This window comes from Lytechinus variegatus, chromosome 11, assembly GCF_018143015.1.
Source record: "Lytechinus variegatus isolate NC3 chromosome 11, Lvar_3.0, whole genome shotgun sequence".
In the NCBI taxonomy this organism is placed as follows: domain Eukaryota; kingdom Metazoa; phylum Echinodermata; class Echinoidea; order Temnopleuroida; family Toxopneustidae; genus Lytechinus; species Lytechinus variegatus.
The window spans coordinates 12,378,259-12,404,933 of NC_054750.1; the positions used below are offsets into that span (position 1 = coordinate 12,378,259).

General features: G+C 37.0%; 1 protein-coding gene across 1 annotated transcript; it reads left to right on the plus strand.

Annotated features, from left to right (window-relative positions):
- Positions 1-26,675, plus strand: LOC121423764 (hydroxysteroid dehydrogenase-like protein 2). The gene is made up of 10 exons (XM_041619251.1): positions 1-96; positions 4,986-5,149; positions 7,271-7,414; positions 16,917-16,986; positions 17,497-17,600; positions 18,330-18,431; positions 19,526-19,729; positions 20,281-20,514; positions 21,862-22,245; positions 26,294-26,675. The coding sequence occupies exons 1-10, from the start codon at positions 83-85 to the stop codon at positions 26,530-26,532; spliced, it is 1,659 nt and encodes a 552-aa protein (XP_041475185.1). The 5' UTR covers positions 1-82; the 3' UTR covers positions 26,533-26,675.

Sequence of the window (26,675 nt, forward strand, 5' to 3'; positions counted from 1 at the left end):
CCGTACACGCGAGCGAAAGTGATCACGAAGATTGCATGGTGCCGCTGGAGCTAGAGCTGGAAATTTGAGACACTAATCGAAAATGATTAACACCGGGTAAGTTACTTTTAGAATATAGATTTGTGGAAACTGTTAAATGAGGTATGTCTAAAACATATGATGCATGTTAGTGGTACGTTGGAGATCGACAAGATGGTGGGAAAGAACGTTATTTCAGTCTGAACAGACAGGTCAATCGCTGGTCAATCGAGCCAAATCGAGGCCAGCCGCTATCATCAGCGGTGAGTGACGAATGCCATCGGGGTTGGTTCCTCGGCACGGCTGTGCTGCTGTGCGGTTAGACCGAGGGCTAGGCCCTAGACTAGTACAAGTCCAAGAAACCAAAAGCTTCGGTCTCTGTTATGTTGGTCGTTCAGCTGAACTCCATAGGCTTCAATCACAAAAAACAGAGACCGAAGTTCTAGGGCGATCTGTACAAGGGACTCAATGGCCATATGTTATTGTTAATAAGTTTGGATAAAACTGAAGTGAAGTTGCGCGACAGCCGAGGTACGTCACTGTTTTCGTTCCTTTTTTTAGACTTGATTTTTCCCCTGTTTTTGGCGATTAATTCCAAGAGGGAATATTAATTTACATTTTGTTAATTTTCAAAAGTTTGATTCATTAAAGACAAAAATTGAAGAGCCCCGACGCCCCGACGCGGGATTTTGCATTTTATAAGTTAAAAGGCCTAATCATGGTGGCTGCATGGTGGCCGTCTGTGTACATGGTGTACGAGGAGAAATTTAAAAAATGTAAAAAATAAGAAAACTTGAAACAGATGGCTGCCAGCTGTCTAGGTTAGACCAAAAGCTTCAGTTCAGTCTCTGTATTTTGGTTGTTCCTAGGATACCTAGGGAAGTTTCTGAATGTAGGCCTGTTACACTCACACAACATGCGAGGTTAGTAATACTAACCTCGCACAACGCATGTGGTTTCATAGTGGACTTTGACGTTTTCATTCATCACACGAATGTGAGGGAATTAGAAACGCCAAACGTTTCAGTATTTCTCCACTAATGATTTCTTTTTAATAAATTTAGTTTAAAAAAACAAAATGAAGTGAAAATTATTTATAAAACTGTTTTTATCGCTTACCTCCAAGTCTCAACCAGGATACTCCGTTCGATCCGTCCTTAATACTGCGGTGGAAAGTACGCAAACAACAATCGAAAAGCAATTTTTCGTATCGAACATTCTCAATTCAAGTCGTCAGCGCGTAATAGGAAATTGTACCAAAAATCAACAGGTTGCATCTCATGTATATACTTATTGGTAAAGTACGCCATCTTTTGACAAGATGATGATGAAAGTGGATTGAACGAGCAAGAAAATAATGCTGATCGCCTAGAATGCAGCTAGCTTGCAACACCGTAAACAAAGGTACGGTAGGCACTTAAGAACCAAGTTTGAAAGGACACTCGTAAAATTATGTCACTCTCGCGATGAATATTCATTAGATCCGGTTGTGCGTGTTCAATACAAACCCAGTGCATGCATGCACTCGGTGTGTATTGAACACGCACGACCACGATCTAATGAATATTCATCGGCCAGAGTGACATAATTTTACGAGTATCCTTTCAAACTTGGTTCTTAAGTGCCTACCGGCTTGGTGAATAATATCGCGCGCCCTCTTTAGGCAAAAGTTGATATCAACGCTGACCAGGAGGCATCTACGTGAAGATCACGAAAAATGCTCTTATTTTATTAAAACAAACAACAAAAAGAATTCAACAAACGGTCCATATGGTTCGGTAAGTATTATAGGAAAATCATATTTCATAGCTATGATGAAAAGTCATAGTTATTTTAGTAAAGATGGTGTGAAAGATTCGCGTGCACCAGGTGCATATGAATCCTTCACACACGAGACGATTTGAAACCATGAGTGGGCATGTTATGCCTCTGTCAGTTCTAGGTTTTTCCTCCTCAAGATGGCTGGCTCACTTCCGGGAACAGGGTTCCGTTGAACTGTGTTTGCTCCACTCAATACCGGTACATAGACTGAACTTCTGAAGAGTTGTACGTACAGCCAATGTATTAGCAGTAAAGTTAGATCTAGCTTCGGCGGAAACCAGATTTTCGGATCGTTTTTTTTTGTACATAAAATGTCATATTATTAAAAAAGTAGGATGAATGGTTCGGGTGTCTGGACACTTTATCTTTTTGAAGCCTTTTTTTGTCTTTGGATTACACTAAAAATATGAATTCAATATTTGTAATCATCTATTTTGTTCTTTATAATATTTCCTAACATTTTGTACTAAAAATTTATGAAAATTTGCTTGTAATTTTTTCCAAATGACTTTCTAAAATTGATCGTCCGGACACACAACCTGTCCGGACACACAACAACTGGATATACATTTTTTTTTGTCTTGAGATTTTGTTGAGAAAAACATTATCTTTCTTATTTCAAGAAATTATCACATTTTCTTTGTGAATTTGAAGAGAAATGACCTTCAGACTGACAGAAATGTAACATTTTTGGAAAAAATCAAATTATTGGCTGCAATAAATCGAATCAACAATCAGATCGAAATCGGATCGGCAGTTAAGCTTCTAAAATCAAAATCGAATCGGCAGTGTTTAAAAACAAAGTTTGCGGTCGCGTGCATCTTCCTGACAAAGTCACAAAGACGAATGCATTGGAATGGAAGTCGCCAACATGCGCGATCATTTGAAACATGATTTAAAAGTGTTTTGAGGTGTTATAGCTTTACAATAAAATTAGTGATTTTTATTAGAAAGATAAACGAATGACGCATACTTCCGAGCAAACGTTAATAAAATGAAAATAATTCTCATAGATCACATGTCAATAAACGATCAGCGGGACATCTTTTATAAGTATTTTTATGTGAGGTGCTAGCTATTTAGAAATATCGGAATGATCTCTTGATCTCGTACGATGTAAGAGAGTCGCGCAGTGATGTCCGTCAATAATACGACTTTTTAAGTTCACGGCAGGGTCCGCTATCACCTCGAGGTTGAAGAGATGTCTTTCATCATAAACAATGTAAGATAGTAATGCAACGAGCTCCGTCAATAATTAAGTTCACCGCGGCGTCCGCTATCACCACAAGGTTGAAGAGAAGATGTATATCATCATAAACGGTGTAAGAGAGTAACGCAACGAACTCCGTCAATAATACAACTTTTTAACTTCATGGCGGGGTCCGCTATCACCACGAGGTTGAAAAGAAGATGTATATCATCATAAACGATGTAAGATAGTTACGCAACGACCTCCGTCAATAATACGACTTGATAAAGTTTACGGCGGGGTCCGCTATCACCACGAGGTTGAAGAGAAGATGTCTTTCATCATAAACGATGTAAGAGAGTAGCGCAGTGATCTCCGTCAATAATACAACAGTTAAAAAACCAGATCACAATGAAAAATTGCAATAAAGTGAAAAAAATTGTGCACAACAGAAATGTCATTTTCCAATAGAAAACCAATGAACCAATCAGCGGTTTCCGAATCACTGCCATGATCTGTGCGGAGAATGGCAGTTTGTGCTACACAGTCAGTGGGCAGCATTTTGATGTAGGGTAGTGGGGGGGGGGGGGTAGAGGTACACACAAAGTCTATGGGAAGGACACATTTTAGATTTTGAACATGAATAACTGGTATACAGGGGACTAAAGACTTAATTTTGGTCTCGTTTTAAAGCTTGTACTGGGTAGTATGTTAATACAACACTCTTTTACAATGTATTCAAATGAAGTAATTTTAATGAGCATTAATTAGTTTTTGTCTCACCTGCGTAGCAGTAGTTTTCAAAGTCAGCACTGCTGCAATATTGAATCACGTGATGCAGGTAAGACTGAGAATCCACATCAAATCAATTGCTACTCATCACAGGCCTCGAAATAGGATTTTGGGGGGGCAAGGCCACTTTTTTGAGGGGCACTTTTTCACTGAGGCCAGGCAGCAGAGGGCACCAAGGCCATACAGAAGGGCACCAAGGCCACTTTTTAAGGGGCATGTAATAAATTATTTGTCGGTGTTACAGTTTCGCGGCGTGGGGGGGGGCTTTCCATAGTCTATGTTATACATCAGATTCATTACCAAACCACATTATTTACTTAAGAAAAAATGAACTTTACGCACGACTGGTGATACCTTCTTGAGCTACATGTAATTAAATGTGAATCTGATTAGCACCCAAGAAAGTATCACCGGTCGTTCGTAAGTTGTTCGTAACTGAAGAACAACTTTATGAAACACTCCCATTCAAAGTACCGTACTTACGCATCGCGCGCGCTCGCCAGGACAGTACAGCGCGCGCGACATGTGTGTAGTACACATACGGAGCTCGCGCTCGTCCATTCTTATGCTGCAGCTTACATAGCATATGTAAAGCGCTCTAGCGGCCGGCCGGCCGGCCAGCTGTGTATAGCTAGCTCATCGTTCGGCGTGGCTTCGGACTAGACTGCATACATGCACTGGACGTCGCTGGTAAAGCTAAGGTATTGAATACTTTTTGAGATCGGAGAAAAGTTTTCCTCTCTCAGAAAAAAGGTGCAGACTTTCAAAAGGGGCACATTATATATCAGAAAAAGGGCACATTTATGAGAAAAAAGGGCACCACGGCCGTATAAAAAAGGGCACATTTTTAGTGGCCGTAACTTTTAGCAAAAAGAAGAAGGGCAAGACGGCCAGCAATGGGGCATCGACGGCCATGGCCGTCAATTATTTCGAGGCCTGCCATCACCCGACCCCTTTGATTTTCATTTAATTTACACAGTCTATTTACATGCCTGGCGGAAAATCCTGCCAATTTTTTGCCCATCCATTGCTAAGATACATTTCCAATCAAATTCACTGACAGACTGAAGTTAACATTGCTTTCTTGAACCGGGTATTCTTTGTACAAAACCTGTGAGAATGACAGAATTCGTTAGTCAACGACTGAACTTTTTTCTACATCCAGGAAATTAGCAGGGCGCACGCTGTTCATCACTGGTGCAAGCAGAGGCATTGGGAAGGCGATTGCATTGAAAGCTGCTAGAGATGGAGCCAATGTCGTCATCGCTGCCAAGACTGCTGAACCTCATCCAAAGCTTCCAGGAACCATCTACACAGCAGCAGAAGAAGGTACGTGTAGTTTGGCTTGCAGAAAAATTGGAAAGAGTTCCTTCTGCAACAGCCACCCTAACGTTAACCCTAACGTCAAGCCTACATGTACATGTATAACCCTGATATGTAGGCCTATATTTTTTCAGTTTGGGTGGCTGTCGCAAAAGAAACTCTTCCCCAAAAACTTTGTTGATACACAGCATACAATCCAGTGTGTCCTCCAAAAATATATTGGTAATTAATGATAATCTGGTACTAACTACAGTACTCTATACCCTTTGCATAGAGCTTTACAGTATTACTATGCTCCAACAAAAATAAATATTTCCTTAGATTTCATTTCTATTGATGTGCAAGACTGTAGATGTGCTGGCAGTGTGTCTGAAACAAAAGAAGAGAAACTGCGTATGAATAGTTCATGATTATGTGTACCGGTAATTAAGTTTTTACAGACTTGTATTATCGTAAAAAAGCCTTATAATCGGACACACTGAAGCTTTTCGACATGCACTCATCGGAGTAAAATCACTTGAAAGACTAGAGTGCTCGAGCGAAACAATGTTAGTACTGCGACGGATGGGGTTGTTTGGCCATTGCTAACCACTTGCTTAGCAACCAAGCATGCGTGGAACAATATTGTTCATCTTGGTTTAAGGTGCTCAGCCGAGCAGAGTTTCATACACTTAGCATGCACGAGGCAGCATACATGTATATTCAGCTATCAGAGCCCTTTTCTGTGCCGCCAGGAGGTCATGAGAACCCTTGTGTTATTTTAGTTGCTTACTTCAAATTACTGCTGGTACAAAGCCTAAATTTTTTACCCTGACAGCCACTTACAGATCGCAATTTAGCATTCATTGTCTCTTTCAATTTCCAGAGCTCTAGTCATTTATGCAATTTTACTTCAATGAGTGCATGTCGAAAAGTTTCAGTATATTTCCATTTTTGTCTCACCTGCATAGCAGAGTGAGACTACAGGCGCTGCTTTTCCGACGTCGGCGGTGGCATCGTCAACATCAAATCTTAACCGAAGGTTAAGTTTTTGAAATGAAAGCATAACTTAGAAAGTATATGGACCTAGTTCATGAAACTTGGCCATAAAGTTAATCAAGTATTACTGAACATCCTGCCTGAGTTTCATGTCACATGACCAAGGTCAAAGGTCATTTAGGGTCAATGAACTTAGACCATGTTGGGGAAATCAACATCAAAATCTTAACCAAGTTTTTGAAATGTCATAACTTAGAAAATATATGGACCTAGTTCATGAAACTTGGACGTAAGGTTAATCACGTATCACTGAACATCCTGCATGAGTTTCATGTCACATGACCAAGGTCAAAGGTCATTTAGGGTCAATGAACTTTGGCCGAATGAGGGGGTATCTGTTGAATTACCATCATTACTTTAAAAGTTTATGGATCTGATTTATGAAACTTGGACATAATAGTAATCAAGTGTCACTAAAAATCCTGTGCAAGTTGCAAATCACATGATTAAAGTCGAAGGTCATATATTGTCAATGAATTTGGGCCATGTTGTGGGTAATTACCATCATTCATGTATTTCTAAGTGTATTGGTCTAGTTCATAAAATGTGGACATAAGAGTAACCATGTATCACTGAACATCTTGTGCGAGTTAAATTAACTGTCAGAGTCAGCACTGCTGCTATATTGAATCGCATGATGCAGGTGAGACCGCCAGAGGCATTCCACTTGTTGAAGCTATTTTAAGATTTTGCAGTTCCAAACACTTATTCATTGGCTTGTCTTGATATATGTTTGAGACAGATTTTTACCGCCACCATCCGAAAGAAAAAAAATGAATTGGTTATACTCGTCCTACTATTAACCAAATGTAATGGGGCCTATCCATTTTGTATTTTTATTTCATCCACGACCGAAACATTGTTATTGAAAGCTGTAGCCTTCAAAATGCAACAAAATGCAGCTGTTGAAACCTAATAGCAGTAATATAGGTCTATTCAAATATTTATAATTTTATTTTTATTTTTTGCGTGTGGGTATGTAACAGTATATATGCTGATCAACTGCCTGATCCTATTTTGAAAAACTTGCATTCATCATACAATCAAACATTTTTTGCCTTATTTCCCCTCTATCTATGTTGCCTTTAGTGGAGAAAGCTGGTGGGAAATGCCTGCCATGCATAGTTGACATCAGGGAAGAGTCACAGGTAGCTTCAGCTGTCGAGGAAGCCGTCAAGAAATTTGGAGGCATTGATATTCTAGTCAACAATGCAAGTGCTATTAGTTTAACAGGTGAGTGTGTTCTGAAAGGCCCAGCCCTGCTACAGAATACTAATAAACAATAATTAACATTCATATAGCGTTAATACAACAGTTTCTAAGGGCATTGGAAAGAGAAAAAAGAAGTAGCAAAATACAGTGAGAGAGAACAGGAAATGGAATTAAGAGGACTGCTTAATGAGGTAAGATTTGAGGAGTGTTTTGAAAGATTCGACAGTGGATGCATTACGGATGGAGATTTTTTTAATTCCTTGTATTTAGTCAGATAATGTATGCAATTTGGAGTATTTCATAATTTCATGTTCCAATGCCTGATAAATTCAGTACGATTAATAATTCCCTCTCAAACCTTTGATGCATAAAAGTTATTTATACCAAGTTATACCTTTCTATCGATGACATCAGGGGCCTGTTTCATAAGAATTGTTGCTATATCGAATCGCATAATGCAGGTGAGACTGCGAGAGGCTTTCCACTTGTTTTTTTATGTGAAAAGATTTCTAGTAATTCGTCTTTGGGTAAATGATACATAAATATACCATTGTTTTAAACTTATAATCCTAAAAAGACTGGGGGGGCTGATTCAGCCCCCCCCTCAACATATTTTGCGATAAATCCGCTGCGCAAAATTTTTTTACCATGTCGCTCACTGACTTTTTACTTTCAAGTCTCGCGCAACTTTTGAGACCAAAATTGTGACCCCCAGGTATGCGGTTCAGAAATTACGCAACATTTCGTAAGTGCATGCAGACCCAAAATTACTCAAAAACGTGAATTTGTGTACAAATCCAATGCAAATAGTGTTTTTAGCCAAAATTCATAAATGTATCATTATTTTTCCTTTTACTGCTTAAAATCAATTAATTTTATCTTTTTTATGGTCAAAATAAAGTCCCCGACAATTTCCATTGAAAAAACAATAAAAAACAAAAAGTCGAAAAACAATAGAATACATAAGAAAATAGATGTGATGTTGAAATTTTTAAAAAATAAATTTGATCAGATGCCTATCTAGAGTATGTGAAACAAAAATTAGCATTTCAGGGGCATTATTTTATTAATTAGAGCAAACTTATGATTTTACGCATAAATTAGCATAATTGATGAGACATGAGATTTTTTGCAGAATTTGATGTTATAGTTTTGTAGATAATGCCATGGTTAATGCGTGTGCCAATTTTCGTCGCAATCGCGCTATCGACGGCCGAGATCATAAGGGGGGGGGGCTGAATCAGCCCCCCCCCCGTCTTCTTAAGGCCACGGCACACTTTACGACCCGACCGGTCGCCGACTGGCTTGCGACTGGGTGAGGGGAGATGTGACGTCACAGCTCTTGTCAGCTTCAGAGTCGCAGACCGGTCAGAGACAAGTCGCAAGGAAAATCGGAAGGATTTGACATGTCGAATCCTTATGACTGGATCGCAAGCTCAATCCAACCTCCAGCCAATCAGACAGCAGATTTGCATAACGCGTATTATGATAAACAATGCGCATACGCAGTAGTAAGCACAATTTCTCAGATGCTATGCCAAAAAGCAAAAAGCGCATGCGTGAGTCGCAGATCGGATCGTAAGGTGTGCGGTGTCGAGGCTTATGACTGCCTTGCGATTCATCTCCCCTCACTCAGTCGCAAGCTAGTCGGCGACCGGTCGGGTCGTAAGGTGTGCGGTGGCCTTTAGGCGTCGAAATAGCCCAGTCTATTTAGGGTTAAAAAACAAGTCAACTACCTCCAGTATTTTGTTTATGAAAAAGTGATTGTTGTGACACAAGTACCCAGCATGGTTAATGTTTTTATTAAATGCTGTTGTATTTGGAAAAAAATGTCTAGCAAAGTTTTAGAAGAATTCCCTCTGGCAAGAATGCCATAATTAAGGTAAGAGGTTATTAATATTGAGTATACAGAGAGTAAAGTTTTGTTTGGGAACATATATTTAAGTTTATTTAAAATTGTTAATTTAAAATTCAAGTGTTTCAATAGGACCTTGCTTTATAAGTAATTAATGTGGGATTTTCCAAGATTCCTAAAGGTTTAGTACTGCAGACTTGAGTAATTATACTATTGCTAAAGGTGAGATGTTTTGGAAGTGTTGTTAACGTATTGCTGAAAATCATGAAATTTGTTTTTTCAAGATTAAAGGACAACTTATTAGCGTGAATCCATGACTGAACAAGTAAAAGTTCATTATTTACTGAATCTACTGGGTCAATCCATGTCAAATCAACCAATGCTTGTCACCCGACCCTCTTCGATTTTCTTTAAACTCGCACCAAATGTTGCCCCAAGTGTCTGACGGAAAAATCTGAAATATTTTGCCCCAAGGTCAAATGGTTGCTAAGATACGGCCTCCCATAGCAACCAATGCGCACTCAAAGAAATTATTTTAAATAAAATTGCCTATTTTTGATTGACTACTGCAGCAAAGTTTGATTGATTACAGTCTTCATTTTAAGTAAATTGGAAGAACTTTTTGGTCTAAACATGCAGAGTATACTGTAGCGCGGATCTGTCACCCGGATTTCGCACACGAGGTCACCGAAAATGGCGTTGAGCATCCGTGTCAATGATTTCAGAAGCATGTTTGGAGGCTCATAAATCCGAAACTAAATTAGCTTAGAACCAAATATTATGCACATTTATGGACTTTCATATACTCAACAGAATTACAAAAAATTGACCCAAGAGTGTGTGTTGTTTTCCTGTAGGGTGCCCTCAAAGTTGGATTTTTTCAAAAGATGCCAAGTTCAAGGTCACGGATCACCTCCCGTCCCATCAAGGAGGGGGACCAATTTCTATGTTTTGATAGATATTTACTCATATTTTCAAGTGTTACTTGAGAAATTTTGCTACCGGAATGTTTAGGGGCTGATTTTCGCATTCCAAAATGGTCGTTAACACCCTAAATTTGACGTTAGTGACGCATACATGCTTTTCAACACTTTTCAAATAGTGATTACTCAAAGATGAAATGCCAAAAGACATTGATATCTTATGTGATGACAGTCGGTAATTAGTATTAAAAGGATATATCTTCAGAAATAGTTTTTGTCTCACCTGCGAAGCAAAGTGAGACTATAGGCGCCGCTTTTCCGACGGCGACGGCGGTGGCGGCGGCGTCAACATCAAATCTTAACCTGAGGTTAAGTTTTTGAAATGACGTCATAACTTAGAAAGTATATGGACCTAGTTAATAAAACTTGGCCATAAGGTTAATCAAGTATTACTGAACATCCTATTAGAGTTTCATGTCACATGACCAAGGTCAAAGGTCATTTAGGGTCAATGAACTTAGACCATGTTGGAGGAATCAACATCGAAATCTTAACCTGAGGTTAAGTTTTTGAAATGTCATCATAACTTAGAAAATATATGGACCTAGTTCATGAAACTTGGACATTAGGTTAATCAAGTATCACTGAACATCCTACATGAGTTTCACATCACATGACCAAGGTCAAAGGTCATTTAGGGTCAATGAACTTTGGCCGAATTGGGGATATCTGTTGAATTCCCATCATAACTTTGAAAGTTTATGGATCTGATTCATGAAACTTGGACACAATAGTAATCAAGCATCACTGAAAATTTTGTGCAAGTTTCAGGTCTCATGATTAAGGTCAAAGGTCATTTAGGGTCAATGAACTTTTGCCGAATCGGGGGTATCTGTTGAATTACCATCATAACTTTGAAAGTTTATTGGTCTAGTTCATTAAAATTGGACATTAGAGTAATCAAGTATCACTGAACATCCTGTGTGCGTTTCAGGTCACATGACCAAGGTCAAAGGTCAATGAACTTTGGCCGAATTGGGTGTATCTGTTGAATTACCATCATAACTTTGAAAGTTTATGGATCTGATTCATGAAACTTGTACATAAGAGTAATCAAGTATCACTGAATATCCTGTTCGAGTTTCAGGTCACATGATCAAGGTCAAAGGTCATGTAAGGTCAATGAACTTTGGCCATGTTGGGGTTTTTTGTTGAATAACCATCATCTCTGTAAGTTTATTGGTCTAGTTCATAAAAAGTGGACATAAGAGTAACCATGTATCACTGAACATCTTGTGCGATTTTAGAGTAGTATTCAAAGTCAGCACTGCTGCTATATTGAACCGCGTGATGCAGGTGAGACGGCCAGAGGCATTCCACTTGTTATTGTTGGTAATGACCTTGAAAACACACCTAAAATTCAATAAAAACAGTAAATTGGCTAATTTTCCAGAATCATAATGGCATTCAAATGGTGTTTACATTGACTTTCAAATGGGTGTCGTTTCAAAACAAAGGGTGAGCTTTAGCCAATTCTTGAAAGACATGTTCAACTTTTGTTCTACTTTAAGCAACATAAAATATTTGAACTCAAAACTATATCATTTGACCTTGAAATCATTCCAAATATAGCTAATTATTGCTTCATAAGTAGCATATTCAAATCGTGCGTGTACATTGCACTTTGCAACACATTTCAAAATGGATTTTCTCATAGAGAGAATACCTGATCAGGCTGATATTTGCAGTATTGGTAGTCTGTAATGAGTACTTGGAGGATCTACAGATTAAGTACCTATTCTCTCATGACAATGACCTTGAAAATACAGCTGAAAATCATGAAAATCAATAAATCATACAATTTCCATTAGTAATCAAGTGTTTTTACCCACTTTTCATTGTGTGTTATTCCATCTTAGATTGTGAGCTCATGCTGATAATTGCAAATCATGTTCCACTTTTGGTCTACTTTAAGCTACATAAAATATTTGAACTCAAAACCTTATCATTCGACCTTGAAATTGTTCCAAATATAGCTATTTGTGCTTCATAAGTAGCATATTCAAATCACACGTGTACTTTGCAACACATTTCAAAATGGATTTTCTTAAAGAGAGAATACCTGATCAGGCTGATATTTGCAGTATTAGTGGTCTGTAATGAGTTCTTGGCGTATCTACAGATCAAGGAACTATTCTTTCATGACAATGACCTTGAAAATACAGCTGAAAATCATGAAAAATCAATAAATCAGACTGAACTCAAAACCATATCATTTGACCTTGAAATCATTCCAAATATAGCTATTTGTTGCTTCATAAGTAGCATATTCAAATCGTGCGTGTACATTGTACTTAGCAACACATTTCAATACTTGGAAATAATTTCAAGGTTCAAGGTTGAGTTCTTCCAATTTACTTAAAATGAAGACTGTAATCAATCAAACTTTGCTGCAGTAGTCAATCAAAAATAGGCAATTTTATTTAAAATAATTTCTTTGAGTGCGCATTGGTTGCTATGGGAGGCCATATCTTAGCAACCATTTGACCTTGGGGCAAAATATTTCAGATTTTTCCATCAGACACTTGGGGCAACATTTGGTGCGAGTTTAAAGAAAATCGAAGAGGGTCGGGTGACAAATTGTCTGAAAATTGGTTGATTTGACGTGGATTGACCCTACTAGACAATTACATGTAGGGTCACAGTTGGTATAGAACAAACAGGTACATCTTTGATGTAATTTGAAAAAGTTTTTTGTTACATATTTTGATAATTTCTTTTAAATGAGCATTCCATTTTAGGTCTGCTTGTTGGACTATGAGGCCAAGTATCTTGACTGCATTAACAGAAGGTAATGGGATGCCATTGGTATGAAAAACTGTGGTTGTAAAGGTTGCTTAGAGAAAGAAAATGACATTGAACAGCATTTCAGTCGGTTCAATTTCATACTACATGTATTTGCCAAGGTCCATGAATGAAAACATTGTAACTGAACTTGCAACTGTGGTGTTTATGATCTTAATCTACTTCCAGGATCAGACCGTCTACATATTTGAAATATGACATACTAGAATCTCTACAGGCATCGTTTATCATAACTAGAACAGAATCGGGCCTAATTTAGTCCCTTGTGGCACACCTACACCATTATGTTTAAGATAAGATAATTGGCCTTTATACTTCACAACCTGCAGACGATTATCAAGGAAATCAATTACCACAGAGATTACACATTGTCGAATATGAAAGTTTTGTAATTTATTAACAAGCATAATATGATTAATTCTGTCAAAAGCTTTTGAGAAATTAGTCAAAAGTATTGTACATGTGGATACAAAGAAAGACTTTTCAGTGCAGTCAGACCGCAGGTCTGTATGCTAATGAGCAAAAAGGCCAGATTCATCCAAATCATCTTGTGGCTGAATCCTCCTCCTTGTAAAATCTTGTGATTCGTGAGATTTTCCTTCTCTAAGAATTTACCTGTTTTAACCTGAAGTTAAATGAAATATTATTGCACTATCAGATAGAGTAAATGTTACTCTTTCATATTGGTCATTTATTCTGCATAAAACTTTCTGGCCTGAAAATGTGCCTCAAAACTGAATTTTCTTCTCTGTTTTCTTTGGCAAATTGTGCAAATCTTTTTATTTTGAGCCTCAATGATATCTATATCACCAAAAAGCTGAACTTCTGTACTTCCTCACAATGCCACTCTTGATATGCAGCACCTTTTAATCGGGTCTAAATGTAGATCACACTTTTCCCACCAAGGTACAAGACGAGATTTCTGAAATTTTGTACTTGTTTGAAATCCAGCGTTCTGATTGGCTGGATAAGGTCACAGACAACATGCGCAGGGTATTTTAGGAGATTACCACATGGGAAGTGTGACCTTCCCATGAACCCAGGCACTGTAACTGTTGAAATTTGCCACTGTGTGGTCTCTTTGACCAATCAGATTGCAGTATTCTTTATTTCAAGCTGCTTTATGTACATGTATTTGGCAAATGAAAAGTGTGATTTTGACCTGATTAAACCAATTCTTATTTTGGAACCTATATCATTGTGCTCAAACAAAAATATAGTGTGAAAATAGCAGCTTTTGTCAGGTGAAAATGATTATTTTGTAGCATATTTTACATCAAAATTTTAACCTATATTACAAAATTTTTGAATAAATTCAAACACATAACCTGAAAGAATGATTCTTCTTCTTTACAATGATACCAAATTCATGAAATTCGATGCACAATTAGAGCAGGAATGACCGAATGAAAAGAGGTCTTTTGGTCTGCATCAAGCTCATTAAATATGCAAAACATCTCAAGTCATGAATATCTCTTGGATGAAAGAAGCCACTTTTTTGGGACCGGCTGTCTAACTGGTGTTACTGTATAAAGCATGTAGTAATTTGATAAGATAATGACATGGAAATTTCTTCTATTACCAAATTAATTTTGATCGATTTTGTCAGCAATATCCTCCCATAACCATTTTGCCCGTTTTGAGTACACATGTACACGCATGGTCAAGTCGGTGCTTGTATACTGAATTCCATGTCCGTGTACACGGTAGGAAATTTGATGATGGTTTACATTGAATCAATGGAAGCAGCAAATTTTGATAAGAAGATTCAGCATACAGTTGACTCAGAAAATAAATTGAAAACGCTTACCGAAAAGATTTTGTGAGCTTATAGAAGACAGAAGAAAAAAAACTCACAATAGAGGTTCCATTGGGACGTACCTTTTCATTTCACTGCAGCTGAAGTTTGGTGCCATCTATGGATACATGTATTTTTGTCGATACTTTCCTCTCTTTTTCTTAGATTGAAGGCAATCTTGGCAAGTTTACCTCTCTGCACTTTCAGGGTTGGGGAAGGTCGGTTTGGACAGTGATATGGGAACGGGACAGGGTGGGGATACCAATGGTGTTGATTTTACTGGCGATGGCGGTCTTCGAAGGCGGCGAGTACCCTGTCGCGGTCGTGCATATACACAAATTTGGCGATGATTGCTCGAGGAGGAGGGGGACCAAAAGATTGAACTGAAGCATTTCCACGTCGAGGAAGGCGATGAGTATTTGCAACGGTGATCAGTGCAGCATCAGCAGCATCAATACCGAGTGGAGATGAATGTATTCCGTAAGGTGGTAGTAATTACCTCGTTTTCTTGCTCCTGGACTACATAGAAGAGGAAATTATATCTACGGCCATGTATTTCCAAAAGCATCAGCTTTTCCTTGAGCTTGGAAGTTGTATCTTCCGTATTTTTCTCGATCTCTGGGAGTTTCTCCTTGTCAATCTTGGCTATTTCATTCATGTTCATTGCTCCAAATCGTTAATCTTGCTAGAAATCATCTTAATACTTCTGAGAAAGCATCTTTTTTTTTAGTTAAGCAATTGGGAGAAATTAGTCTGCATTTTTGAATATCCAGTAGCGGCTCTTTCGATGTACAATGTACTTGTGACAGCGTTGGGTTGACTGCCCGACATAGCAGTGCGTGACTGCTGGCTGGTTTGCTTTGTGTGATTTGGAATGTTGGTTAGACACAGTTTGGTGTGATGATTGTTTAAATCAGGTTATGTTCTCAGTAAAACTTGCAAAATCAATATTTTCAGTGTACAATATACCTGGAGATTATCAATGATGAAAAAACCCAGTTAATCAGGTCAACAAATCGATTAACAATCCATGAAATCTCAGTTTTATATTTTCGGGTGGTGGCTGGGAAAGCAAGAGAACTAACTCAGTGCGTCCGTCTCCATCAAAGTCACTCGTGAACATTGATTTTAAAGTCAACAAGAAACATAATTGTCAGTTCAGTATCATGTGTACATGATATCATGTGCGTGATAAAAGCTCTTGAAACCATTGCTAAGTCATTAGGGCTATGTATTATTAACTTACCCCATTAGCGTTAACCAAATAAATTGTGTGATACTGATAGTGCACCTTTTGTTATCAAACCTATGATAACTTGAAACATATTCTACTCAATCCATATAATAAAAGTTTACCTTTTTCTGAAAGGAAATACCTTGAGGATTAACAAAAAATGAGTTATAAATTCATGAAAAGTTATAAGGTTAAAAAGTTAAATTATAAAATTCATAATGTAGGGTCAAGTGTTATCATCTTAAAAATTAAAATATTTCACTTTTTATGACTCTCAAAACATTTATTTTGAACAGCTACATCCATTTTTTCTCAGCCAATACCATTAACTACCATAAACATCAGGGTATTTGTTAACTTCATTAAACAAAATTCTTAGATGCAAACTTTTATGAATGTTGAAAATGCAAAGCTGAAAAAATCACATCTTTCCTTAATACTTCCCAATTGCTGTTGGTGAAGAAATAAAAAGATGGTTTAAACATGGAAAATAAAGATTTAGTTTGTTCCGTAAGATTGAGATATAAAGGGTGTTTTATATGCAAGACAGAATTTGAGTTAATTCAAGATTGTAAAAAGAATGAGTTTACATGCATGTTGTTTGCTGCATACTTAATTATGTGTTCAATTTTAGGGAGTTTTCAGTTCCTAAATTTATTTTTGTTTTCTTTGTAGATTGAATTTTCTATTCATTTGTAAGAGTTATTTTTTCCTTCAAAATAAATGTAAGCACTCAACTTTAGTTTTAAATGCATCCCTTAACATAATATATGAGCCCTAATATGCATTCAGCCCTTGTAGACACAAAAGTTGTTTTTCATACATGTACATGTATTGTCTTAACCTAGATACGGAACACACACCTATGAAGAAATACGATCTCATGAATTCCATCAATGCAAGAGGAACGTATCTTTGGTAAGAAAACTCTGATCATTTGCATTTCTTTGAAGGTAATAGTGATTGAATGTGTTTGAAGCATTCCATGAACCACCCTCTCAGTGTCCATCACTGACAGAAGTTGTAGGTACCTTTGTAAAATAGAAATCATAGCACAGAATTAGTTGCTGGCACTGGCAGGATTTAAAGTGCTGGTCATATTTGTGGTTTATCATTCTTAGCTATATTTTCATCCTCTAATGAATTTGGTAATCTCAAGGGTATTCATTTTCAAATTTTGATTTTTTGTCAGATGAAATGAATTATTCTCACTCATCTCACAATGGATGTACTGTTTCATGTAGCTCTTACAAGTTTCAATTTACTTTGCAATATCAAGATAATTTATTCTTTTTGGTTTCAAAGTTCATTTATCTCTACCTACATGGTTATACAAACACTTATTAGTAATATGTGATTGATATAATTATGTGCTTACTACTTGATAATCTTTCTGTGTTATCTATTTGTTTTTCATTGTAAATAAAGCTCCAGAGTTTGCCTTCCACATCTCAGAAAAGGAACCAATCCTCATATCTTAAATCTCAGTCCACCTTTGAACTTTGAACCCAAATGGTTCAGAGGTCATGTAGGTAAGTTTTGAGAGTATCGAAGCCCTCTTCATAAGTAAACACCATGAATTATTGATATTAAGTTTAACTCTATGTACTTTGCCAAAGACTTAGCTTTCAATTTTACAGTTTTACAATTGGCCATTTGATTGTTCAAAGTATATTGTATATTACAGGGCCCAGGGGCAAGATATGCAATTTATATTTATCATAAATCATTGCAACTTTTTGTACATGGATGAAGTATTTATTAATTTTTTTTATTTCATATATTTTATTATTATCTTGTTTTTATTACTGTATTTATTTGATTGTAATTAATTAATTATTATTATTATCTTTTTTTTGGGGGGGGGGGGTGGGATGAGAGACAGTCTAAATGTTAATGTTAAACACCAATAGAAATGATAGGGGTATTAGTGTAAATGTATAGGGTTATACAGCCTTATTTTAAAAATTATTTTTGTTTTCTTATATTTCTTCCTTTTTTGTCTTTCTTTCATAATCTTTATATTGTGGTAAAATCTTGGGGAGAATGGGTGACCCCCCCCCCCTCTCCCATGTGGCACCTCCCCAATATTCTAATATTGAGTATATATATATTTTCTAATTACATATGTATGCATGGTATCTTGTTTTGTTTTTGGTAATAAACTCATTCATTCAATGATAAAAGTTTAAGAAGATATATCTCAGACCCTCACTAATATTTTGTTTTGTGAACAATATTTTTTTATATTTTTATTTCAGCCTATTCAATAGCCAAGTATGGAATGTCTTTATGTGTACTGGGAATGGCAGATGAATTCAAACCTTACGGTATTGCTGTCAACGCACTCTGGCCAAGAACAGGTACCCAGTATTGTTCCTTTCAAATCCTTCTCTCATTTTGGAAAAAAAAATTATTCCCCCCCCCTCTCTTATGTTGTCGAAAACTTGGTAGAGAAATCCTGCTGAAAGCATTCTCATATTCATTTCATCCCTTTGACCAACTTTGGAATTAGTTTTTGTTTGCAAGAAGCGCAAGATAAGGGCCAGAGCCGCCAGACTCGACAAAAGGCTGGGATTGCCTACACATCTACAAGCTCTGCATTGAAACATGCAGCACTTCTGTTGTGTATGGTTGATTCAAGGTGACAAATCAACACCAAACTTTAATCCACCCCCTGAGAATCTGCAGAACAAAAAGTGTTGCAAATGATGATTTTAAATTCAGATTCTCTTGGAAGAGTCAGCTGAAATGCAAAATTAAGCTTGTCTTCTGGATTCTTTTGTTATTTCACAGAGAACACTTTCACATCTAATCCAGCTCGTATGAGCTGAAAAAAGCATTCAGAATCAGACATGAAACTGTTCCCTGACAAGTACAGTTTATTCTTCATTTTTTAAAAGCTAAAACACAAAAAAAGTTGTAGCAAGCGATAATTTAATGAAAAAGAATTGAAATCAAGGTGTATATCATCATAGATCTAGATCTAGTGTGTGTAAACTAATAAATATTGTGAAGTAATGAAATCATTGACAAAAAGCCAGGCAAACTAAAGATCACAAACACAGATAAGCACATGTGGGACTGGTATTATTAATGGTGGGGAAACTACCCATCATCATCCTGCTGGAATGCTCCATCTAATGAAAGTGAAAATCCATATTTTATTGTGTGAAGCAGAAATCAGAAATAGAATTCCTTAAAAAATTCATTTTGCCAAATTGATGTGACCCAGATTTCTTGGTCTTAAATTAATCCAATGTCTCCAAGTCCTTGGCTGTGGATGTTGTTGATTTGCCCTAACGTCCCTCAATATTGCCCTTGGAAGTTTTTTGGTGCCTTCTAATTTTTTTTCTCCATATTTGTGCTGTACTAGAGAACTGTGCCCTCTAGGAAATTATCCTTGATCTAATATATTGAAATTTAAAGCCTGAAACGTTCTGTTCATTCTATGTAGCCATCTGGACTGCTGCCATGGAGATGATCGGAGGCGAGGCGGAATCCACGATGAGGAGCTGCAGAACAGCGGATATCATCAGCGATGCTGCATACGCTATCTTTCTCAAAGACAGTTCAGCCTTCACAGGGAACTACTGCATCGATGACGAGATTATGAGGTCCGAAGGCATCACCGACTTGGGACAGTACTCGTGCGTGAAGGGTGAGTGAAAAGGAAAATTATGAAAATTGTCAGAAAATTGATCAATAATATCAATCTTATAGCCAAGTTGTAAGCACTAAATGTCAAATTCCAAACTGCAAATATCCTGTGCATGGGTTGTATATATGCATGTAGCCATTTGCATATCACACTAGAACTGAAAAGGCAAGATTGATGCAGGGAGTTCATGTGTCGGGCTTTTGTCATCTTACCTGCAATTTAACTTTTATAAGGGATTCATGATTTCTGCACTTTTTTCATGTCAGTAGGGTGCCCGGTCTCCATAAATTAATGAAGGTTGACAGTTATTGAAGTAGTGTGAATTTGTGTATGTGCAGTCAGCTGTAAAAAGGCAATTGCATGAAAGCCTACCTGGAAAAGGCATCAAATAATCTGTGATGAATCTGGGTAATCTATCCTGATGTCACTATTTGACTATTTGTGATCGCTCGAATTCGCATTATTTGTATTCATGTCCCAAGTTATTTTTTTGAAATTTCGTATTCATTTATAGCAGGTTATGATGCTTTATCTTCTTCCTTTTCTCACAGGATCTCCTCTCCTCCTTGACTTCTTTGTGGACCCCGATCCCAAAGCCAAACCAGGGGAATTCGTTGAATCTTACCCAGATGAAATATCTGGAGGAGGAGGATCAGGTGGAGCTGAAGCAGGAGCCGGTGGAGCTGCAGGTGGAGCTGTAGCAGCCATGTTTGATAAAATGGGAGGGATGCTGAGTGATAGTCATGTCCAGAAGATTGGTGCTGTTTTCCAGTTTGAGCTCTCTGGTATGAAGGAAGTAGGGTGTTGCAGTCCCATTTCATAAAGACTTGTTTTGATATCAAATGCACAAATCTTCTATAACAACTTCACTATCAGCCAGTCTTATACAACTCCCAAGAATGTTCTGTAATCTGATTGGTCCAAATCGGATAACATGATATTCACCGTATCGCACTATTGCATCCAAAATGCACTATCCTGCACTCTTATGTCATAACATAAGTACTATCCTGAACTCTGACGACAGAGTGCAGGATAGTATGAGTTCTGGAATTTTCTAGAATTAACTAGAATTTAAATCAAATATATCATTCGGGGCAACTCAGAAACATGATGAGGGGGAGGGGTTGTATAAAACAAACAATACACACATTCTTGTTCATTGAGGACCTAAATAATGAACTCTGCTCGACTCGCCAAAGCGATATAATGCACTCGGTCCTGCGGACCTGGGTTCGGTATATCCATTGGCTCTTCTCGCACATCGTTCATTATTTGGCCTTGCATGCACGCGCTTAAGTACATTATTTGTGTAAAATTTGTTATTGTAACAAGCTTTGTTAAATGGGCCCTGGGCCGGTATTCAATTTGATACAAAAGCCAGAACTTGAAGTGTTTTACTCAGTAATTTGCCAAAGTAAAGTACTTATCCATCTTTGGTATTCAATTGCATTTTCTGGCTAAGTGTTTTGCTTAAATCTAAGTCAGCCTCCTACCAGTCTTAAGTCTGACTTGTAAGCAGTTTATAAACGTGATGTGTACAATCATACATTCTGTCCACAGATGGAAACATAATTGCACTTTGTTATGCTCAAAATTTATGACTTAACAGTTATTGGCTTGATATCAAGTAAAATACTAAGATGTGATCTGAACACAAGTTTAAGCAATTTGCTTAGCCATGTAAATTAAATATTTACAAAATAATATTAATACTTCAAATTGAATACTGGCCCTGGTCATGGTCTAAGAGAAATTTTAGTCGGCACTATATTATATATATATTTAGCTTTTGGTCTACACTACCCCAGGGGATCGTTTCATCAACATTTTTGTCCGACAAGCTGTCAGATCTGACATCTTTCCCTGATTTTGAATGGCTGAGAAGCATTGTTGCAATGGTAGCTGTCGGATATATTGAGACTTGTCAGATAAAACGTCTGACAAGTCCTTTCTTGAAGTGCTCCTCTGGGCTAGTATCCAGCAGTAGTTCTCATTTAGTCTAATGCCCAGATGGTCTAATTTCCACATCATATACTCATCAATATGCACTTTGTCCAAAATATGATTCATAAACATCAACTGATAAATATATTTGTATTTTCTTCTCTTCGATACTATTTACCATCTAGGCAAAGAACCTGGAACGTGGTACCTTGATCTCAAGAATGGCTCAGGGTCAGCAGGCTCCGGAGCACCTTCTAGTGACGCTGATGCTACCTTGTCATTAAACAGCGATGACTTCATCAAGATGTTTGAAGGCAAGATGAAAGCTACTGTGGCCTTCATGGGTGGTAAACTCAAGATCAAAGGAGACATGATGAAAGCTATGAAGCTGGAAAAACTCATGGAGGAGTTTAACAAGCTTGCACCGGCGGAGGCGCCCAAGGCTGAGCCTGCAGCAGCGTCAGGAAGCAGCGGAGGGCAGATCGAAGGGATGTTCACAAGGATACGAGAGCTTCTGAGCGAAGAGATGGTCGGGAAGATCGGAGCTGTCTACCAATTTGATGTTTCAGGTGAGGAAATCTGAGAGGCGCGTCTTCTGACATTTGAGTTTCATTGAAACTCTGGTCTTAAGATGTGATTTAAAGGGCAAGTCCACCCCAACAAAAACTTGATTTGAATAAAAGGAGAAAAATTCAACAAGCATAACATTGAAAATTTCATCAAAATCGGATGTAAAATAAGAAAGTTATGGCATTTTAAAGTTTCGCTTATTTTCAACATATAGTTATATGAACGAGCCAGTTACATCAAAATGAGAGAGTTGATGACATCGCTCACTCACTATTTCTTTTGTATTTTGTTATATGAAATATGAAATATTTGATTTTCTCGTCATTGTCATGTGAAATGAAGTTTCATTCCTCCCTGAACACGTGGAATTCCATTATTTTAACATTTTGTGCTTCAGGCAAGGAGGTCCTAATCGTCAAATTCTTAAAAATTGAAATATTGTATAATTCAAACAATGAAAAAAAAAAGAAATAGTGAGTGAGTGACATCATCGACTCTCTCATTTGGATGTAACTGGCTCGTTCATATAACTATTTTGTTGAAAATAAGCGAAACTTTGAAATGTCATAACTTTCTTATTTTACATCCGATTTTGATGAAATTTTCAGCATTGTGCTTGTCTGATTTTTCTCTATTGATTAAAATCAACATTTTTCTGAGGTGGACTTGACCTTTAATGATTAAAAGCCAATTGTTACACAAGTTTCTAATAGTACAGGTTCAATGTATGTGCTCATTTGACATTCAAACCAGTCATCACTGTGTAAATGATTAATAAAACAATTTTCTTCACCGTAATGGTACAGGAAAAGAATGCAGTGATCATGAGAAACAAAGACTATGAACAAAATTTGATGTTTCTGCCTTCCCATAATTCATTCACAGAGTTACATTTAGTCATGTAGACCATGGTTCATGTTAAAATAATAATAGCAGGGCCCACTGGTAGAACAGTTATTCGAAACTGAAGTGGCTTCACTGGGTAAATATACCTATATTATTATTATCATAAAATGGACTGGAAAATGGGCACAGTAATCTAGAATATACATGTAGACTGATTACATATTGAAATTTTTCTCTTGGAAAAGCTGTTATTTACACATCACCTGCCATCAGTTTTTATTGAGAATAATATATCTTGGAAATATCTGTGTGTACATGCTAAATCGACACTACTAGGAAATAATATTCAAATTTTGATACATACCATGTAGTGTTATATTTTATTTGTTGTGTGCTTTAAAAGTTCAAACTGCAAACTGCTGTTTAAAAGATTGGTTTATAATGCCTTTTTGAAATACTGATGAAGACTATCATAGTGGCATCATTACGGTGCATCATGAAGAAAAAAGGGTGAATGGAAAAAAATGCCTATTGGGTTTCAGTGGCAAAGTGGATTTGAAATCACACATCAGGAAAAATTTTTAGTTATTTTTTTGTCAATTCAACCTATTGAGAAATCAGATTTTATCAGTACTTATATTGTAAGGGTGCAGAACAAATTTATAGGCAACCACTGAATATTGAAACAATAAATGACAATATAAACAAGGCAAAAGCGATTTTGTGTCTCACCCACTTATGAAAATAATCAGAAATATCGTGATTTGTGAGGGCACGCAACAGAATTGTATCGAACTTCATTGTGAAATGACTGGGATGGAATAACACTTGTCATAAGAGTCTTGCATGTAAACTTTAATGTTGACCTGAAAATGACCTTTGACCTTACCATATGACCTCCAACTGCAGCATAACATGCAGGTCCCCCAAGTTCATTGACCATTCAAGTTTGGTTGAAAAGTGACTTACAACGGACGACATTGGATCTCTAAGTCTCTCCTTCACCTCTGGTGGGCGAGACAAAAATCAAAGCTTAGCTGACCATGAAATATGATGAAATAAGAACTTGGCATATTAATTTGAATACTGTGTGTTGCAAATAACAGAATTCATTTTGTAAGTTTACATTGTAGCTGTTAATAAATAATTGTTTGGCACCTCAAAAGTAGCCTTAAAAATGGACATACTGAAGCTTTTCAACATGCACTCATTTGAGTAAAATCGCATGAATGACTAAAATGCTAGAGCAAAACAATAATAGAAACTGAAAGAGACAATGAATGCTAAATAGGGAGCCATGATTGGCTATCAAGTCAAACAAGCTAGGTCAGTTCCAGCTGTAAATTGAAGTGAAGCAACTAAAATGACGTAAGGGTTCTCATGAACTCCTGGCGGCAAAGAATCGGGTCTGTTAGCTGGATATATGCTGTCTGGTTTCTGTTCTATTATATATTGTTTTGCTCTAGCATTTTGGTCATTCATGCGATTTTTCTCCAATGAGTGCATGTCGAAAAGCTTCAGTATGTCAATTTTTAAGGCTATATTGTAGCTGTTGTTGTGTTAATTGGGAGTTTGTGCAGTGACCTGCTAGAAAACATGTATAAAGTTGCACAGGAAATACTTGATTGAAATTTACACAAAACAGGTGTGCTAGAGAGTAGAGAAGCAGGCAGTGCATTGTGTACATTACAGGAGGAAATTAACATGAAAAATGATCTACTGAAAAATTTCTTGGTCTGATTTGTAAACAAAGAGGAATGTGTAATCTACAAGAAGGTCACCAGGGCCCTGTCTTACAATCGATCGTTACTCTATGGATATCCCTCAGTGTCATAACTTTTTCTACAGGACATTTATAAATTTCGATAGTAAACAAGAGAATCACACTGCATTTTTTAGAGAAAAATGAATGTATGAATATGCATCATATCTAGAAAATATTTTGAACAAATTTGCATTTTAAATGTTGACATTGCTGGCCCTCCATAGTTGTGATTGTTCTGATCAATCACAACTTTTTGCAAGACTGGGCCAAGGAGTTCATTTCAAATGAATAAGGCCACAAAATAGTACTAACAAAAATGCCTTTATTCTATTACATTATCTCTGTCATTTTCCTTAAGCATTTGTCATTTTGTGTATCTATTTTCCAGCATATTGAGAAAGATTAGCAGACTCTCTATACACCCTGTGTAATTTTGTTATTTTGAATTTCACAGATTTCACCAAGTTTCATTTAATTTCAATTTTGCAAGCCTATCACATACTATGCAATCAAACTGCAACCTGATTTGTTTTTACACATTGCTATTTGCAATTCATTCTGAAAATGAAGAGCTCACTTGCAAAAGGGGTTATTTCCATTTTTCATCAAATTTGATTTTTATGTCTCAATGTACATGTATAGATTTTTTTTAGTAGATCTATCAGATGATACCAAAGAAAAGTACAAATTCTTAAGAAGTGAACTAAAATGGCAAAGAAAAATCACATTTTTTTCACAAGGGGTTAGGTCCATTTCAGTTTAGTTGCAAAAGGGGTTAGGTCCACACAGAATTTCTTTTGAAAAGAATATCTTTGGACGGTACATGTAGATTCCTCTTATACCCAATGTTATGTTCTTGTGGTAGGGTGTCATGAAAATTCAGTTTCTCATAAGAATATTGCAATATGGGAGAATTAAAAAAATAATTTTCTTGGAGTGGACCTCACCCCTTTTGCAACTAAACTCTTCTGAAGAACTCATTTGTCAAAAGGGGTTAGGTCCATTTTTCATAAATTTTATTGTTTTCTGTCTCTAAATTTTTAGTCACTCTGATGATACCAAAGAAAATTTGAAATTCAAATGAAAACTTGAATGAAAGTGGCAGAGAAAATCACTTTTTTAATCAAAAGAGATTGGAATCATTTCAGTTTAGGTCCACCATGATAATTTTTAATAAAATATAAATTGAAGACAGGTAGATTTCTTTTATCCCCAATTGATAGGGTAGTACATCATGACAATTTAGTCTCTCATAAGTATATTGCAACAAGTGAGAATAAAAAACATGGTTTTCTCAGAATGGTCCAAAGTGGATCTAACTCCTTTTGCAACTAAACTCTTCAATACTGTATAACGTAATACCTTTGCCCTTGCTGATGAGTGGTACTATCTCCTTGTAAATTTCCCATCATTTATTGTCCTTCCCCCTTGAACAGGTGATGAGGCAGGGACATGGACCCTGGATCTCAAGAACGGTTCTGGATCTGCCCAGGCTGGTGCTGCTGAGAACCCAGACGTGACCATGATCATGGACACTGCCCTCTTTGTCAAAATGTTCCAGGGTAAGATGAACCCGACCATGGCCTTCATGGGCGGCAAGCTGAAGATCAAGGGAGACCTCGGGAAAGCCATGAAGCTGGAGGGTATCATGAAGAAGATGCAATCAAAGCTGTAGAAGTAATTTGAATGTATTCATATGGACTTATTTTATTGTGAGGTTTTATAAACCCACAATTATAATGCCAAGGGATGAGATGCCTAACCAGGGCAAAGTGTCATCCAAAATACAATTGAATTTACAATTTAGTGTTATAGTAA